General features: G+C 38.4%; 1 protein-coding gene across 1 annotated transcript in view; it reads right to left on the bottom strand.

Moving 5' to 3' along the window:
- Positions 1 to 19,951, bottom strand: part of LOC104610969 (Transducin/WD40 repeat-like superfamily protein) — a 54,224-nt gene extending 34,273 nt beyond the window's left edge. The window contains exons 1-7 of the mRNA XM_010277845.3: positions 19,349 to 19,951; positions 10,645 to 10,768; positions 10,353 to 10,538; positions 9,832 to 10,011; positions 5,322 to 5,730; positions 2,449 to 2,567; positions 1,642 to 1,719 (exon numbers count right to left, since the gene is read on the bottom strand). Of these exons, the coding sequence (XP_010276147.1) occupies positions 1,642 to 1,719; positions 2,449 to 2,567; positions 5,322 to 5,730; positions 9,832 to 10,011; positions 10,353 to 10,538; positions 10,645 to 10,764 (1,092 nt within the window). The 5' untranslated portion in view covers positions 10,765 to 10,768; positions 19,349 to 19,951. The remainder of the gene's footprint in view (positions 1 to 1,641; positions 1,720 to 2,448; positions 2,568 to 5,321; positions 5,731 to 9,831; positions 10,012 to 10,352; positions 10,539 to 10,644; positions 10,769 to 19,348) is intronic.
- Positions 19,952 to 20,541: the final 590 nt, after the last annotated feature.

Raw genomic sequence — 20,541 nt, 5'->3', positions numbered from 1 at the left:
AAAAATGATAAGCAAAAAATTCATCAAAAAAAAGTTCAAGCAAAATTTAAACTAAAAAAAATGCAAATGATTCAAATAGATCAACCAAGTAATCTATTACACAAACAAAAACTAATATTTAACTCCATGTTTGAAATGAATATCGAGTTGGGTCAAAGTGGTAATCATGTACATTAGGAGGGCAATAGCATTGCTACTCCACATATCTATAATATTGCCACCAATTAATGTTATAATACTATCTCTTGTACTCCACATAATGCTGGAAGTGTTCATTGGGAAATATGTAGATTCCAATAAAATTTCAAATTGCTACCCATGGAGATCGAAATATGTTGTGAAAATATTAGGAACTTTATTGACATATTAAACCATGGCCAAACGGCCCAAACCAGAGGGTCCCTTGGTTAACAACTCAGAGGAAACATCATATCCCTACATATGCAAAAGTGTGTCGAGTCATCAAGGGAAGCTACCTATTCAATCCTATTAGAGAATATAAACAGGGAGCATGTTTTCCAGAGAGATCCTTAAATGACCAAGGAATCTTACATGTGGTTTATTAGTTTTGATCTCGTAAGGAGTTTCCTAGTTCCTTTCCCACCCAATATGCATGGAAAAGATCTCAACCCAAAACAACTTGTCGGTTGCCATGTGTGCAAAATAAGCCCACTTTTATAGTTAAGTTTAAACCTTTGAATGATTAACATTAGCTGTTAAAACCATTAATACAAGGTCGAGTAAATAGCTTATATGGACTGTAGATGAACATGTGGCCAATCCAGTTGACCCTTATCTTCATGTGGCAGAATTAGATGGGTTCATTTCAGGGAAGCTCCCTACTTGACCATTTTGCATATATATTTGAGAGCAGATTTTCTACTTAGTTAGTCCCTTAAACAACCTAGGAATCTTCCACATGGAAAAGTAGTTTTAATAGCCCAAATGATAGGAGTGCAACTTGAGCTGGGCTAGCCTGAACCCAACCCAAAAAAAGGTCAGGTTGAGTTGGGTCAGCTAGACGTTTGGGTTAGGATTAGGGTTGAAAAATACGAAATGAGGAAACCAGGCCAACACAAACTCAGCCCAATCCCACAAAGTTAGGTTAGGTTAGGTTAGAGTTAGGGTTGGGGGTTCAACCACTTGGATTGGGTTATGGTTGACCTCAACCCGACCTAACCTGGCCTAACTTGCACCAATACCAAAATAAGCCCTAGATGTTCCTCTTGTCATCATCCACTCATGGTCATGGGGAAATTTTCATCTCAAAAGCCCCTGCTGCATGTCCACACCAATCTTTGTGGGCAAGTTTTTTATTAAAAATTAGAATTTTAGAAGGCTAATATTAGTTGGGGAAATCACTAAAAAAAGGTGGGTACCATATAATGCCTCCGTGTGGCAGAAAAAGGTTTTGACATATAGAGAAGCTCCCTGATTAACCCAATTACGAAACCTTTACATATACAGATACACATCGGATGTTTAGTAAGTTGTCGTCCCATAATGTATACATGCATGTCTCTTGTATAAAATGGATAAAAGACCGAAATAATTAGGACCAATCCGAAAATAATAACTATGAAGCTAATGGTAATGACAGAACTCAGAAGAATGAAGAGCATACACCATTCCTATACCAACCTTTATCCCAGAAATGGACTTTGAAAGCTCCATGGAAGGCATTTCCAAAAGATGAATTTGATTATCTGCACAAGAAATCTAAACTTGCTATATTTTAGTATAATCATTAACATGACAAATACATTTGTTTTAGAATATAAAGAAGCATAATAATGGGACAGAGCCCAATTAGAGTTGGGGACTCACTCCAAGCTAAATTTATGGATGTGGTGGAGGGCGTAAAAAGAGAGTTTGGATATGCTCCTCACAAAGCATGCCTCACTCTGACCTCACAGCACATATCAGCCGTGCACCTGGAATATCTCGTACTTTTAAATTTTTATTTCATGGGGAGATGTTCCAGATGCCAGGCTGAAACGTGCTGTGAGGTCGGTGTGAGGCACGCTCTGTGAGGATCAGATCCGATCTCATAAAAAGGGCTAAGGAATTAAATATTAGCAGATTAACCATTGAAGGAGATCCCAATGTGGCAATAGGATGGTTAGGAAAGGAGAATGATGGCATGTGGCCATAAACAAAGACTTTTCAAGTGGCTGACTCGGGGTAGGGAAGTGAGATTGCAGTGGGTAAAAAGGTGTGGTAACTCCTTTGCAGATACACTTGCCAAACAAATGGTGGCAAGGAATCAGTTGCTTTGGGCTATGTTGTAGCTTTTCTACTTTGGAGGAGAGTTAAGAGAGCTTACCTCCCCCCCCCACCCCGCCATTTATGTATTTGTTCCCTATCTTAGAATGAAATGGTTCTGTTATTGATCAAAAAAATATTGGACAGAGTTCATAAAAATATAATATAAAGAAACTTTCTCACCAAGGAAAGTGAAGGATCTGGAGAATATGTAAAATATAGAAGTGGGGACCCAATGCGTGATAGATATCTCTTCTTCCCTGTGTCAAGCTGCCAAACCACAAGAACACCTTCTCTTCCACCTAAATTTAGGACAAAAAGTCAATAATATGAATAAAAAAATCATATTAATCCATGTGAAAACATCACTAGAAAGAATAGTTATGGCAAATAATAACTTCAGAGCATTTTTTTGACAAGTAAAAGAAAATTTCATTAAAAAAGAAAAAACTTAGTACATCCTGGATAGGTGTTAAGGCAACACATGATAACAAAATTAGAACAAACATTACAAAATCAATTCCCCACTTCACAATTTTGAAGCCCAACATCTCCTGGATCTTTTCTTCTAATCCTTATTAACACCCATCACCTCCAGACTTGCAGGCCCCTAACATTCCAGGAAATCAGCCTCAACCCTGTCTGCCCCTAACATTCATCTTCCTTTTCTTCTCCTTCCTCCCATGCCTCTCATCAATCCTCAATTGTTTTATTGTTCTTTTCTTCCATTCTACTTCTTTCAAACTGCTCTACTGCTTTCCTAACTACCGTTTCCCCTCCCAATACAGGCGAAGCGACTTCCCCACTTTCCACCTGTCTCTCCACCAGCTTCTCAACCTCCACCCTCTACTTCCTTCTTTTGGAATTTCCCCCTCCTTAGAGCCCACCTCCACCTTACTCCCCTCTTTTAATCCCACTCCCGAAATTTCCAGCGATCTCACTTCCTCCCTCCCACTCTCGCTCTCCTTTTCTTTTTGACTAATGACTACTAGCTCTCTTTTTTCTATTGTACATAATACACTTAGCTCTGTTGCCCAGCGCTATCTTCCAAATCTTGATATCTCTCTTTCTTTTCTTTCTCCTTCCTCCCTCCTCCTCCTCCCTATTCTCTTCTCCCCCCTTGTCCTGCTATTTCTTTTGGAAAGTTAGATTCACAGAAAGGGTCCGAACTTACATCAGTATTCAAACAGGCAACAATTCTAAAACCCTCGAACCATCCACAGCAGGCCTCTTGTTTCCTGTTATTGTTGATAGCTCCAACTTACCAGTGTTCATTTCCTCCCTTTCTTCTATCATTGATGGTCGTCTTCCTCCACTAACACTGAAAATCTCCTGCCTCTGTGATGTTAGCAGAGAAGTATTCTGGCTTGAAGCTGAACCAACCATCCAACCTATGGTTGGGATTGATCTCTATGATTTCTCCTCCTCAACATTTTCCAACAAACCTCTCGTTTGTTGGTTGCCTAAACGATCCTTCTTCATCTTACTTTACAAAGCACTGTCATCCTCCATCGTAATAGTCTTCTTCCCTGCGTCAAATCCTGCCATCAGCCACACATAATCGTCTGGCGAGCTCTCCACAGCCAAATCTCTCTTTTGCCTTTTCTTCTACTCTTTAGATTCAAACCCAGGCTACGATTAACTAAAATACCCCTCAATACCTTCAACAATGGTATCCCGATGACCCCCCAATCCATACCACCCTTCTACCTCCAACCACTTCGCCTGCTGCCAGATACCACCAATAAAGTCGCAAGTCCTAGCTTTTTCTTCCTTGAGTTCTCATACTCCATCACCCATCTTCTGCTTGCCAGATATGAAACATAAAGGGTAGCAGCCTCCCATGCTTCTCTTTTCCCCATTCTAAGATTGCCCAGGCTTCAATTTTTTCGATCTCCAACCATCCTTCCTACCAGGCTAACGTATAGCACAAAGGCTGAAAAATCGCAATCCAAATTTCCAATAGTTGAGTTCTTTTTTATCAATAACAACAGCATTTTATTAAGGATTAAAGCAAGGCACAAGTAAAACAGGGGAGAGATAAGATCTATTAACTCTCCCCACAACAATACAAGACTACAAGAGATTGCAACAATGCCCAAAACAATTGATCTCTTCCCCCCCCCCCCCCTGTTTTGCTAGTACATCAGCAAAAGAATCGGCACTCCTCTTCACCCATTGCAATTTTATTTCCATATTCTGTGCCAGCCACTTAAACTTCTTCCTTTCATTAAGATAGCACCAAAAACCAACTGCCTCCTTTTGCTACTACCAGCTTTGGGCCTCCTTCAATGACCAACTTTCTACTATTCAACTCCATTGCCCCTTGCACTCCTTCAAGAACTGCCAAGATCTCGGCTCTTAACAAATCACCCATATCAATGGGACTTGAATAAAAAGCTAACATTTTGCCCTCTTCATCCCTGAATACTCCTCCAATGCCTGAATGACCAAATTCCCTTGACTGCTTCTGTCAAAGTTGAACTTGATGAAACCACTAACAGCTGGAGAACAAAGAGGGGCTATAACAGCCTTGTAAGAACCTGAAAAAGCCACCTCCCTCCAATTTCTAAGCAAATCCATTGGGGAATCATCAAATGAAGGGACTCAAAGTAAAACAAGAAGTAGTTGGAATGGAAGGCCTAAATTTATTCCTTGATGACTTATTAAGGAAACTCTACCAGTAGCATATCTACACATATAGGAATAAACCAAGGAAACCTAAATCTATTCCTTAATTTGAAGGATTTTAAACCAATTGTTTGATATCCCCAACCCTAGTGGTCCCTATCTTAGAATCAAAGCCATTAGTTAATTGTAATCAACTAATCATATTTAATAAGACTAATTTTCTAGATTATTCACCACCTTTTCATTTTCAATATGTATATTAAAGATCAAAGGTCACCAACCTTTTAGAACATAAGATCTCTGAGGTGAGACCATTCAAAAAGGAGAATAAGCCTTTTACACCACACCACCCTATCCTGCATGGGTATAATACATGCATGCATGCATTCTCAGGTTTACATACTAATAGATAGTGTTTCTTGTACCTGAATACAGATAGACCCCATCAGAGGAGAAAGAAAGAGCATTTACTTCAGCTGCATGCCAGTGCCATGTTGAGCAGGAATCTGCATCATCATCTCCTATCACCCCAGGCCTTTCTTCCCCATGCTTTACCACTCTTCCATTAATTTGTTTTTCATTTGCAGAGAATATTCTCTTGCCAAAACCTCTCCATATCAAAATCCTCCCTGTTACATCACCCCCAGCCAAAATTCTCTCAGTTGGATGGAAAGCAAGAATGGTCAATTTCTTTGTGTGATGCAATGTCATCTTCCTGACTACATCATGTTCTGAATCCTTAGAAGGAAGTTTCCACACATGAAGCCTTTGCTTGTTTCGGATGCCAAAGAATTCCCCAGAGGCACTAATAGTTATGATTTCTGGGTGCTGAGTCTGTAAACAAAACAATTCCAAACATCTTAAATGTAAATTGGCATATCTCATATAACTTAGATAGAACAAGCAAGTGATAATATGCTAAGAATGTGCAAACAGTTGTTTAAACAAAAAAGAAAATACAATGCTTGCAAGCAGAAAAGATATATCCCATTATTATTAGAACAAGTGATAATATGTTGTTGGCATATCTCATATAACTTAGAACAAGCAAGCGACAATATGCTAAGAATGTGCAAACAGTTGCTTCAACAAAAATGAAATACAATATTTGCAAGCAGAAAAGATATATTCCATTATTGTTGTTGTTGTAGAGAATTGGTCAGTTACTTTTATTAATCAAGATTTAAATAAAGAGTACAATGGTCTAGATCCCAATAATAGGGATCCGACCACCAAAAGAATTCATTCTTACAATTCATCCCAAAAGAGTTCTGGCTAAAGAATCACCCAAACTGTTTGTTGTTCTTCTCATCCATCTAACAGACACACTCAAATCCCTCGAGGGCTGTGGCACATGAGCGGCTCGTAGAATCAGGAATGTAATATGTTTTACATCACATTAGCTACTTGAAGTAATGCAATTGAGGAAAATTATGGGTTTTACATGCTTGAAAATGTTTTATATATTTGATTTTATTTTAAAATTCTTAATTGAATATTTTTTACATGTTATATGTATGTATTGTAATTTTAGATAATAGGTTGTTTAAAGCATTTATTTTAAAATTTAAGTTTATAATTTCTTTTGTTTTCTTCTTTAGTGGAGAGATCGCAGCTCATGCCTCTCCAAGGGCTGCTTGTATGTGATAATTTTTCCTAATTAATAAAAAGTCATTTATTTATCAAAAAAAAAATTAAGTTTATATTTTTTTGCATTTTTTTAATCTTTTGGATTTTTTTGAATTTTCTAGCATTTTTTATTTTTGCACCTTGCTTCAAAAAGGCGCACACCTCGCCTTGGGCGCAAATTGACCCCTGCGCCTTTTTTTGCTCCTTACGCTTCTAAAGCACTGGCTGAGGCAATGTACAGGGCAATGACACATGGAGTTTCAAAACTATTGTGGCTAAGGTCACTTTTGAAAGAATTGGGTATTGATTGTGAAAAGCCAATGATGTTATATTGTGATAATCAGGCAGCTATTAACGATGCATATAATCTGGTCCAATATGACACAACTAAGCACATAGAGGTTGATAGACATTTTATATAGGAGAGAGTTGCTTCAGGGGAGGTCTTGATGCCAATTGTTACTTCTGAAGAACAGATGGCTGATGTTCTAACAAAAGGTGTTCCAAAAGGGAAGGTGATACATTATATAAGCAAGCTGGGCATGATTAATATCTATGCTCAGCTTAAGGAGTGTAGAGAGACTAGGCCGAATGGGCCCTAGTGATTTATTTTTATTTAGTACTGTTTTCTTATATTGTTTAGTTGTTAATGGGTCCAATTTTAATAGGCTTGTTAACTCCTTTTTTATTTCTTTGAAGTGCTGAGTTGGCTGCTCACTTAAGGGCAGATCTGTAATTAGCCTTGATTAAACAAGTTTAATAAGGGAGAGGGAGAAGTTGTGCCAACAGTTTGGCAGATAGCTTAGCAAAGCAAGGGGTCCAAAGAACATATATGTTTTGGGCACATTTGTAATTCTGTACTAGGTCAACTTACTATGTCGATTTCTTTTGTAACTTCTTGTATCCTAAAGTATTTTTAATCAATAAAATTTTTCAAAGTTATTAATCAAAAAAAAAAAGAGGGAGAGGTTGTGGCATGAAGTAGGTGAAAAGTATCCATGGCTGTTTTGAATCAGGTTGGGATGCGGAGGTATCCCGAAAGGCTTTGCTCACAACACCTTGGAAGGCTATCTCTGGCATTCTCCCCAAATTCCTCGGATTTGTAAGGTACAGTGCTTGTTCTGGAAACTCCATTCTATTTTGGGAAGATATTTGGGTGAGCACTCAACCCCTAAAAGATCGTTTCCCTTCTCTCTATTCCATCTCCCTCTTTAAAAAGAAACCTATTTCTTGGTTCCTTCCCCCTCACCCTGGTTTGTCCTTTGGCTTTAAACTGGGATTTTGGGTTTCAAAGAGGGTTAAGGGATGAAGAATCTCTTTGTGTTTCAGAGCTTTTGTTGCTTCTAGATTCGGTGTGTTTGGACCCCCTAACCCGGATAAAAGGGTTTGGTCCCTAACCCCAATTGGCTCCTTCACTTGTGCATCTTTCTTTAAAGCCCTTTGCTCCAACCCCTCCTCTCAGGTCTTCCCTATTAAAGAGGTTTGGTCAAGGCCAATACCCCCCAAAATAGCAGTTTTCTGTTGGGAAGCCTATTATGGTAAGATCAATACTGTGGGAAACTTGCAAAAGAAGAAACCTTTTATGTATTTGTCCCCACATTGGTGCTTTCTGTGTAAAGTGAAGGGTGAGGACTATAACCATTTGCTAATATCATGCTCCTTTGCTGTCAATATTTGGAACTGGGTTGTTTCATTATTTGGGTGCAGGTGGAACTTGCCCTCTGAGGTAAAGTTGTTGTTCACTCCGGCTGCCTTTGGGAGATTGACAAAAAGAGGGAAGCTAATGTGGAAATGTATCAGAGCCGCTACCTTGTGGATATTATGGGAGGAGAGAAATGCTAGAATATTTCAAGAAAATGAAAGAAGTCTTGCTGAAATCAAGGACTGCATATTGACAAGGACAATCTCGTGGTTAAAATCTTCACATTTGTTGGCAGATTACTCCTTTAATGACTTAAGGAGAAACTAGGCAGCAGTGGCTTCTACAGTCTCCACCAAGAACAAATAACAAGCTGAATAGAAACCCCCACCAGATGAAGTGGTAAAATTGAATTTTAATGGAAGCTGCCAAGGTAACCCAGGGCCATCCGGGATAGAAGGGATTCTGAGAGACAAAGACAGCAATATGTTGTCTTTATTTTCAGGACCAGTGGGTGAAGGAGATTCTGTAAGGGCAGAGTTACTAGCAGTGGTACAAGGTATACAGTTGGCTAGTCAAATTGGAGTGAACAATTTGATGGTAGAAGGGGATTCCAAGGTAGTAGTGGAATGGCTGATTAGTCCAGAAACAGCTTGTTGGGGCTACAGGGATCTGTTAAAGAAAGTTAAATGGATGACAAGAAATATGACTGTCAGGTTTCAGTGGGTCAACAGATCAGCAAATGCAATGGCTGATTCTATGGCCAAGCAAGAGGTGCCAAGGGGAAATCTGTTTTGGGCTACTTTGTAATTGTGTTTCAGGCTTGGGTATGTTTAGTGTATATGTTTCAGTCCTCGGGGGAGGTAACATCTCGTGCCTCCTCCTAGGCTGATTCTACTTTCGTTATTTGAATTAATAAAACTACTCACATTTATCAAAAAAAAAACAAGTTTAGTAAGAGATTAGAGAGCTAGGAGAGAGGGATTGAACTAACTCCTCCATTTCTTCTCCATCTTCTTCTTCTCTCTACTGTTTTCTTCCCTTTTCTTGGTGAAAGTTGAGCATTATTTACAGATTTATTGATCTGAATCACATCTTTACCTTCCTTGGGACTCCAAGAAATAAGTTATTTGGTTGATATTAGATTTAACATTGGAGTCATTTGGTCATTAAACCACATTTCTTATATCTTAAGATGAACAAAAGTGTGCATAGGTAGCCATGTAACCTTTTTTGTTGAGCTGGCTGCTGGTATTACAATGCTGGTCCCAAAGCTGAATATAGGAGAGTTGTGTTAGTTTGCAGTTGACATTAAAACCTCTGTCAAATTCTTATGAACACGGATCCTGAGTTGAGTTGAGATAGTCATACAAACAATTCCACTTTATCACCTTAACTTTCTCCTTTCTCTTTTTCTTTTCTCTTGTCTTGTCTTCTATCTTTCTTCTCATACAATACATCTTAAAATAGTGAAACTTAGATTTCCACTACTATGTAACACATTCTCAGACATCAAATCTAGATAACAAGCCAAGAATGTTCATTAAAACACACATATATATGTACAACATTCATATACATGCCATCTGCTTTACAGAAGAAAGTCTTTCAGAAAATTTCAGCAGAAAAGCAAAGTAAATAACATATAGGAGCGAGATCTAGTGCACCTCTGACAAAGTCACTCCTCCAAGCAGACGAGACTCCGATAGGTTACACTTCCGAATTTGTCCTCTTAATACTTTGGACTTGTCACCTTGCTTGCTTGTATCCTCAACCGACACATAAGCATAAAGATCAGATGGTTTTCCATTGCTATGAATTTGTGGATGCAATAAACCTGGAATCACCTGAAAAATCAAGAAATGGTTTTATGAAACACCTTCACTAGGGTCCACCTTAGGACCACACAACAAAATGAGTGCAGAAGTAGAGACCATCAAATAGTTACAGTGTCCCTTGCTAAAAACAGAAAATTTATAAGTATAATTTGACCATCTTACTAGACTAGAGGAAACTAACATCCGATCTATCTGCTGAAATTATATCAAATTAAAAAAAAAAAAAAGTACATCACACAATGTTATCCCCAGCAATCTGGGATATTGGGAAGGGTAAACCGGACACAGTCCTAAACTTTGGCGTATTTTATTGAACACATCAATAAATCAAATCATTAAATCCATCTTACCATGGAATAAATTGGGAGTTGGACATCCACCTTCTTCATTAATTCTGGTACTGAAAAATCCCAATAGCAAATGGATCCATCAAGAGATGAAGTCCAACAGTAGCACAAAACTTTACTTGCAGAAGTAGAAATTGGTACAACAAAAACTGAAGTTACAGGGGCTTGATGACCCTCCAATTCTGTAATCTGTAATACAAGAAGGCAACTTCTTTTTTAACAAATAAAAGCCAACTGAAAAACAAGCTAATGGGAATAAGAAGGACAACATTTCAATATCAAAAATAAAAACTACCTGCATGCCTGTGGAAGTACTAAATACTGAGACTGTGTTGCCTGTACAGAGAAGCAGTTTCTTGCCATCATTGGAGAACGCTGGTACAGACGAAACATAGCTTTTGCCACCCGTAATCATTGCTCTTTGAAATCAAAGAAATGCCAGAAAACAAAGGGTTAGTACTATTCCATCATTATATAACATCAAAAAGACGGAAGCTAATTCAAATGTTATGCTGAGGTGACCAGTGATGCACAAAAACGTACACTATGCATAGCATTCTTCAACCTGACACTAGACTAACAAAATAAGTGGAACAAATGCCCATTCTCTCTGGTCCTCACAAAGCCCAGCATATGGAGTTATACCCAAGGTATTCCAATCAATGTGGTACCTCCCGAACAAGCCATAAGTATTAAATCAATGGGTTAATATCCATGTGGCATGGATCTGTTGCCACCCCTGATAAATTGTGTAAAAACATGTGGACACCCAGATTTTTTTTGTCAGGAAAGACAGATTTAAATAATCAATATTGACAAAGGAGCAACTCAGTAAGTAAAGAATATACAAGATAATCACCGCCAAAAAAATGGCAATTGATATATTAGAGAACATTACATAACATAGAAACAGACAACATGAACAAATCAAAGAGGAGACAGAACAACAACAACAATGATCAAAGTTCAAAAAATCAAACTCTGTATTGGCAACAATATTGAAAACAAGAGAACAAAAAAAGGAGGCAAATGAGAATAGAAAACACATGACTGTTATGTGGCACACCAGCACCATTTCTTTTCCATCTTCCCCTCCCTCTTCACTAATTATCATATTCAACTCAAGTTAGACTTTTGAGTGCTTACCCTGCAACTTCCTTGGACTCCAATGCTGATAAGGGATCTGATATTCTCAAGGAGCCAAGGACATTTTAGTTGCCTTAAGCAAGGACTAAAGTACCGGTATCGAATATCGTACCGGACAACTTGGATACAGATATGGATATGCTTTGGAAATGCATGGATACGAACAAAAAATATGGAAACACTTGGATACGCTAGGGAACAAATAAAAATTTCATAAATATATTAATAATATTAAATTTAAGGTCAAATAACCATAAATAATGTATAACATAGAAAATGTATATTTTAATGGTGTATATGAAAAAATATATTACAATTAATATAATAGGATGCATAAATATCATACAATTTTATTGATAATGTATCAATCAAGAGTTCAAAATGCAAAACAATTAATATATTTTAATTATTATATCAATTATTTTCTATTTTACTATTTTTACTTTTTTACACTAACAAACAAATCAACCGAAGATTGTTAATGGAAGCTCTAACTAACAATCATGTTGGGAGTACACTCTATAAATCGATGGTCAAAGAGGCTCCTCAACAGTGGGCAAAGGAATAAATATCTCACCAGAGTAAGACAAAAGGGGAAGAAAACCTTTTGAAACATCTAGTACAACAAAGGCCTTTTGAAAAACAGGACCATAGCATTTGTATCCATTTTGAATGTGAGAGTAACCAAGGAAAACGCATCCAATGGCATGGGGGTCAAGTTTGTCATGGCTAGGACTTCGTTTATGAACAAAGCACATGCAACCAAACACCCAAGGAAGATGGGAGAAGGGAGAAGCAAAAGGAAACAAGATTGAGAAAGGAGATAAGTTTTATGAGGAAGTAGGAAGTGAGAACTGTGTCACTCCAATAAGTTTTAGGAACGGACATTTGAATCAACAAGGCATGAGCAATTTCAATCAGATGACAATTCTTCCACTCTTCTACCACATTCTACTAGGGGTGTGTGAGCAATAAGACTGTTGTATAATACCATGAAAATCAAATTAAGACTGTTGTATAATACCATGAAAATCAAATTAAGACTGAAACTAGTTATGAAAATATTCCTCAGCAATATCCAATCAAAAGACCAGTATGCATACACCAAATTGATTTCTTATTTTCTGCATAAAAAGAAAAAAATACAAAGAACAATTATGAATGTCCCTTCATTAAATAAATTCTTTAAACCCATTATAAGAAGGCACACGGCTTGGACCCCAAACATCTAAGCGAACCAAAGCAAAAGGACTTAATACTCATTTTTATAAATAAAATTGCATTAATTTTCATTAGAATCAAAGGAAGGGCTTAAGACTCGTCTTCTCTAGGAATAAAAGATATTTGATGATGCTTATTGAGTTGGCACGACTCACACTCCAACTATTTGACAAACTCTAAGGTAGGAACCAACGACTTCAAAACATGTGTGTGCGTTGGGAAATGGCTCACTTGAAAAGAATCAAAATCGCCACCCATCATTTGAAAGAAGTGGAGGTGATGGGACCTCTAAGAGTTGTATTTAAAATCACTTTTGCTTGATAGTGACTCCAAACCTAAGGCATCGACTAGACCAGTCTAGGAAGGACTCAAATGGGAGAGGAAAGGGGTTAGGCATCCCTCTCCCGTTTCCAATAGGTGGGGCCCACATAGTCCCAAGGTAAGCATAAAAACAAACTCGTAATTTTCAATCAATGTAAAATAAAGAGCCTAAAGTATTTGCAAGAAGACAAAGCAACATCATCTCATCACAAGAAAACCCTTTTTTCTTTTATTATGATTCATCTACTAATATTTATTTATTTTTTTATTATATGTTTTTTAATTTCATTTTATTTTTCCTATTTCTTATACCCCCTTTTTGTTTTTTTATTTTTTATATAGTTTGACTTTTTTGGTTCATTTCATATATGTTTTTTAAAGGAACCTACAATAAACAAGGTTTCAGCCTAGGGTCTACAAGAGAGGAGGGACAATGATTTAGCTAGGGGTAAGACGATTCAAAACATTTCAATGCTCTAGTTGAGCCTTAGTTATACTCCTCCATTTTATTTAGTTATTTCCCTTTTGTTACTATGACTGTCTTATTTTATTCTTCTAAGCAAAGGAAGCTGAAAGGTAGGATTCTAGCATGGAGTCTACAAAGTGCTAAACTAGGACAACAGTGAGCCAGGATCAAATTGGGATGCTCTCTCCATGCAATAACAAAACTGTTAGATAATTATCTAATTATATTGTTATATAATTATATATTTAAACAATGCTGTTATATCATTATCTAATTATATAAATATATAATAGCTATTATAAATATTGTTAATCCCATTTCCTATTAATTATATAAATATTGTTAGATAAATATATAATGGTTATTATTATATAATTATAAATATTGTTATTATAATTATCTAATTATATAAATATTGTTTATATAATTATCTAATTATTGTTTATATAATTATCTAATTATTGTTTATATAAATATGTAATAGCTATTATATCAAACCGTTCAAACAATTTTGTCAGAACGACCGACCGTTCGACCTGGTAACTGGACCCCTGATCAGTTCGATCTCTGGGTTGGTTTTAAAAACCATGATGTTAAGTCATTCGAGTATATGACTCATACGACCCAAAAATGGATCTATTGATAGACAATTCTAATCGTCTATCTTCTTCCTCCTCTAGTTCCTTAGGTCGAGTTCAGAAAGCAGGGCAGAGTGTGCATTCTAGTATCTCTTTTCAATGAATCCCAACTAAGGGTTTGATTCGGTTGTCGCCTGAAAGGCGGTATCCTAGATGCGTCAAGCGCATTGTTTTAGAAAAGCTAGATTTTGCAGTTTGGCTTGGAGATGAAAGCATCAGTGATGATGACTATGAGTCAGATGGAGCCTCAAGTTTGGGTAGCCTTGATTTGTAAGCTAAACAAAATTTGATTGAAACAGGGAGCTTGAATACGGAGGTGTTGTACTTAGAAGAATAAAGGGCTACTACAGATTTTCCGAAGGAAGAACAAAGGGTAGGAGGTGTTGCATTTGCTAGACAGATTCCACTATCCCATCATGAGGGAGCCAACAAAAAGTCTCAGGGCGTACAAGACTTAAATGTAAGAGAACAGTTATCTCTTGTGAGCATGGAGATAAGGGTGAACTAGGAAGGGGAGTATTAGGGTTGGGTTTTCGAGAGGGTAGGCTAGACGGTGGTGCTTGCTCCACCATGTCTACTCCACAAAAGTCTCCCTATAAGGAAACGACACCAACTTCAGTCAAATTTGGCAAACGGTCTAGTCCTAGCGTTCCTTGTGCTATCCCTTTCCAACCAAGTATGGATGTCAACTTGTTTTTGGTTACTAACCAATGTAGTATGCCTAAAACAGAGGTAGCTGAAGAGATGAGAGATCCATCGTATGGATGCCCAAATCTTGCGGAATAAGGTGGGCGAATTTCAAAAAAAAAAATTCTCTCCCTTCAACTGGAAATCACATTCCCCATTTTAGAAAATCATATTTTCGATGATCAATCTTGAACCATAAATCGAACCAGATCTGAACAAAAGCAATAGGAGAGGATTATACTTGATACGGAGAAATAATATCTCCCAACGAAGGTGTTCACGCCCAAGGAAAGATCCAAAGACTGCTCTCACTGAAGATGACGCAGTGTAGAATGGAGCAAAATCAGCAATGTTCTCTCCAATAACCTAATCCTTCGCAAGAGGTAGCAGGATGGCACGTGAGAACAACTTCCTATCAGTCCGTTCACAAGGAACTGATGTCAAGATCGAATCTTGATTTCTCCCACTAAACTGGAGATCGAACTGGCAGGTGAGGCGGCAAAAGGAAGGAGGCGGCAAAAAAGAATTTCGTAGGGTTGCTTAATTCTTCCTTCTGTGATTTCAACTCTGAAGAGGATGTGAATATGTGTCTTCTAAAGGCTCCTAATCCCATTAGGAGTTGCTGATCCAAATCATATTTGGATCAGACATCCCTTTAGGTGATAAGGGTAAACCCTTATCTTATCTGCAAATTAGATCAGCCTTCTCCTAATCTCATTAAGAGGTTTCCAGATCTGAATCACATTCAGATATGGACTCTCTGAGTGGATAGGGTTAAGACCCTATCCTATCTGCTAATCCATTCCCAGAATTCGCCCCTTATTTAACTGATTAAATTAGCCAAGTTTGAAATGGGCTTTAGGCCCATTAAGGTTATGTGCTCACTTAGCCTCCTAACTGCTGCCCAGTTGGGCTTCCTTATATGGCGTGGGACCCAAACATTAATCTACACATCAGCCACATGGGTTCGGCCCAGCCTTTGTTACAAGGCCTGGCCAAATACACTGTTATGGACAGTGCATCTCCTGAAACCCATCGCATGGGCTCTATGGGCCCAACACTTACCCTAAGTGGTCCTTGGGCCAAGCCACCTTGTAACACCCAGGGACTGTGGGCAGATGCAAGATTAGCCCATCAGGTATTACCCTCAATGGTCTTACACTTAACCTCTCAGCCCATAATGATCAAAACACTGCCCGACAAGAGAAGACCTCTCCCTCGGCTGCAAGGAACAGTGTTGCACTCTCTGCTTATATGGATCCCGAGAATTAAAACCTTTTTGCAAACATTTTGGAAACCATAATATATATACTTTTATATCTCATATAAAATATATTTTGCAAAACAAATCTCAACGATTGAAATCGGCTGCCGGCAGTCTTGGTTTCCATCAAAGAGAGTGCATCCCTGATCATTACCTTTGTCCGACAAAGGGGCTGATCTTGTCACTATGATCACCCATTCAGATGAAATCTCAGACTGTCCCAACATACCCAGGTTTTGACCCCCGCTAAGGATCTCACTGATTGGTACATCAAAGACAACCCAATCCGACACCTAGTGCAGTATCATAATCAAGTCTAGGGGTCGGGTGTAACTTTCCAGTCTTGCCCATTAATCTTCAAGGTCCAGGACAATACTGGAAATCTAGTCTGGTTCAAAGATTCAATTAATCCTACACTGCATGTGCCTTGGGTCTCACCCTGGCAGCTGAGACAGGCCACCCCAACCGACTTGGTGGCACATTAGTGTCAGCCTTATCAGGATAGGTCTCCCCAGACCGACCCACTGGCTGTGAACATTCTAAACTAACACGAGTCTCATTAAGTGTCCAATTTAAGGGTATTACACAGAAACACACCACAAGAACATGAATCAAATATGTACTTTATTCATTTACAATAAACTCATTAAGTGTCCTGTAAGGAAACGACACCAACTTCAATCAGATTTGGCAAACAGTCTAGTCCTAGCATTCCTTGTGCTATCCCTTTCCAACCAAGTATGGATGTCAACTTGTTTTTGGTTACTAACCAATGTAGTATGCCTAAAACAGAGGTAGCAACATCCCACCTAGAAGGTATAACAAGGGTACGATTGGAGGTGGAAGAGTTGGGGAAGGGTGCCTTGAAGGGAAGAGTGGGGAGGTAGATAAATTTTGGGGACTGATTTGTACAGAGTTTGAGATCTCAAACAAAAGGAAGGATATGTGGACGGGTTTAGTGAAATGGTGATGGATAGGGGAAAGGAAGGGGTTGATTATGATAAAGGAGGACTTCAGACTTCAGTTTTGCAAGCTATTGGTGAGGGAGGTCAAGCCGAAAAGAGGGCTGAAAGCAAATGGCAGGTGAAAACTTATAATAAAAAGAGTGAGTCAAAAAGGAATAAGGAAAAGAAGAAAGGTTCTGAAGTGGAAAGATTAATTGGTGACATCGAAGGGAATATAGAGTTTAGTGGTAGAGGTGATAGGAGAAAGGGTAAGAAGTAAGGAGTGGTGGTTTATGACTGAGGGTGTTTGCATGATTTGTGACTATGAGAATAGTTAGTTGGAATGTTAGGAGATTAGGGAGTGCAAGGAAAAGGATGATGATAAAGGATTTACTTAGAAAGGAAAGGCCTAACATTGTTATGTTACAAGAAACAAAGTTGTTGGAGTTGGACAGAAGATGGGTGAGGAGTGTGTGGAGATCAAGAGGAGTAAAGTGGACCTCAGCCCCTTCTTGGGGAGCCTCGAGAAGGATTGTCACATTATGGAAGGAGCCACTCTCTCGAAAGGAATCTCACCTAAGACCCCTGAGAAGATTGAGGACATGAGAAAGGCTCCATATGCCTCAGTCGTAGGGAGCATCATGTATGCTATGTTGTATACTTGGCCAAACATTGATTAGGCTGTTAGTGTTGTAAGTAGATACCAATCTTACCCAGAACAAGAGCATTGGAGTACGGTGGTGTATGGAAGAACTAAACCTCCATACTTCTCCATTCCACAGGTTGGGGGCACTAGAATAAGCCAAAGGCCATAGAAGAGTCACGAAATAGGTCCTTTAAGTGTTACATGAGCCTACTTCCCTAAAATCTCATTCTTCATGGAGTACGATGGTGTACAGAGGGACTAAACCTTCGTACTTCTCCATTCCACAGGCTGGGGGCACTAGAATAATCCCAAGGGCATGAAAGCATTACAAAATAGATCCTTTAAGTGTTACATTAGCCTCCTTCCCATTCCACATGTTGCGGCCCTAGAATCAACCAAAGGGCATGAAAGCGTCACAAAATAGATGCTTTAAGTGTTACATGAGCCTCCTTCCCAAAAAATCTCATTCTTCATGGAGTACAGTGGTGTACGGAGGAACTATACCACCGTATATGAAGAGTGCTTGTGCACTAACTTCTTTTATATATTTTCTTCTTCATCTGATTGTGATAAGTTTAGTTTCTTGATCAGCTTCTCAAAACAAGTTTTATGGTTCAAGAGGGGGTTAAAACTGAAGTACCTAACACTTCAAGTTGTAAATGAAAAATTTCCCTCCCTTAATATATCCTCAATAATTACCGATTCCCATCATTTTGTTTTGCATATGTGTGAGCATCAGGAAAACGGCACACTTGAGCAGAAATGAAGTCGCCACCCATCAGCTATGGAAATGAAGGTGATGAGACCTCCAAGAATGGCATAAAAAATATTTTGGTTCGATAGTGACTCTAAGACCCAAGGCACTGACTACACCAGTCCAGGTAAGACTCCGAAGGGAGAAGGAAGGGGTTAGGCACCCCTCTCCCGGGTCCAATAGGTGGGGCCCACATGGAATTCCAAACAACCATAATCACAAGAATTGCAATAATAAGACATACCAAAAAGCATTATTTTTGTTAACTATTCATCTTTTGGTTAATTTTCTTGTTGAAACCTATTTGTAAATTTATTTATCAATTATTGATCAGCCAACTCTTTTTCTCTGAATCCGCTGAACTTGCTAATATCCCATATTTACTGAGTGAACCATTCGATTAACAAATTAAATCCATCATGACCAAGTTTTATAATTAAATTTTTTTGTAATTTTTATATATATAACTTTTTATCAGAACTGGACTACTCTCAATAACTGACACTTTCCCTTCCCCCTGATTTGATCTACTGACCACCGTCTGAGCTATGACATCCTCATCTATTCTTTCCACTCTTATCACATATTTTATCATTATTGTTTTTATCTAACTGGATCATTATCTACTATAACAACAAAAAAGAGAAAAAACAAATAGAGGCAGGCTAGCAACTATAATCATAAGGGAAGAAGATCAATTGCATAAAAGAACAAAGGCAATCAAGATCTCGAGAGAGAACAAGAACGACAAGATTGGGTAGGCATCAAGAGTTTATAGGAACCAATTTCACCGAGTTCCGTCAACCCTCTGATTCTCCCTCAAATCCTAATTGCGCAAAATGCAAGAAAACAAATAGTGACAAAAAGAACTAAAAAGGATATTAACTACAAAGGGGTGATATCAAGGTTTACCTAATTATGTTTGAAACTGGAATTAGCCGACGGAAAAAAGGAGACGGTACCACAATGTTCTTAACCTCTTTCTCCTTTAGATGCTGCAAACAATGATCTTTATGGATAGGAACTCAGCGGGATAGTTCAGAAGTAATCTCTTGAGGTGGGGATCTTGTCGGAGACTGTGAGAAGATAGATCCAAGTAGCCTCTACTGTGGTTGGTTCTGCTAGCTCAATGGATCAAACAGGGCCTGGGGAACGAGTTGAGGAGACCAGAGGTGACGAAGGAGAGGGGGGAAATGATAGGGAAGGAAACATAATGACGGAGAAAGAGAGAGTGTGAAATAAAAATCGGAGATAAAAGGGGTCTGCTGAGATCGAGAATGTCGTCGAATTCAGATCCACCGCTACAAATCTTCCACTTCCGCCAGTGGGAAGATGAAAGGAGAGATGACGACCGGAGAGAAATGTGGAAAGGGATAAGGAGAAGAAGGAGGGAGTGAATGAAACAAAAGAATGAAAGAAACCGAAGAGTGGGAGACTAATCCGCCACTCCTTTGTTCGACGGAGATCAGAGATGATGAACAGTGCCCTCTCTCCTTCTTTTTCCTCCCTCAAATAGGAAAAATAAGTTCCTCTTTATACTAGGGCATAGTGACAGTATTGTAAATACTTGAAAGTTCGAGGGTAGTTTTGTAATTTTGTAAATTTGTGTCAGGATCAGTCCATGGGAGGCAGACCGGGGTCTGGTTCAATGATGGGTGGTTCAGGTCAAAAGGTGGAAGATTGATGGGTCTGACCGCTGAAAAAGGTTTTGTATGAATGAGTTATGAGATTGGTTAAAATGAAATTTTTTTAAATGGAAGGGTAAATGAGGGTCTTTTTTGTTGAAATTTTATAAGGTGGGGTTTTTAGACATTCGGAGTTGATTGGTGGGGTCAAATTGGCCCAAATAGGCTCGAATTGGGTATATATCTAAAAAGGGCTTAATTTGGTTAACTTAGGTTTCAAAACAAAAGCTTTGTATGATTGAGTGGCAAACAAAGTCTATTTTGGATGAAATTTCACAGGATATGATTTTTTGGTAGCCTGAGGTGATTGGTAAGGTTGGATTGAGCCAATTGGGCCTAAATCGAGCAGATTTGTAATCTGGTCAATCTGAAACCTTGAAATATAATCTTGGTGCAATTAAAGGGTAAACGGAGGTATTT

The sequence above is a fragment of the Nelumbo nucifera genome, chromosome 7 (assembly GCF_055504915.1).
Source record: "Nelumbo nucifera cultivar China Antique chromosome 7, China Antique-T2T, whole genome shotgun sequence".
In the NCBI taxonomy this organism is placed as follows: domain Eukaryota; kingdom Viridiplantae; phylum Streptophyta; class Magnoliopsida; order Proteales; family Nelumbonaceae; genus Nelumbo; species Nelumbo nucifera.
The sequence above is the reverse complement of the archived record's forward strand: the minus strand, read 5'-3'. Positions and strand labels throughout refer to the sequence as shown.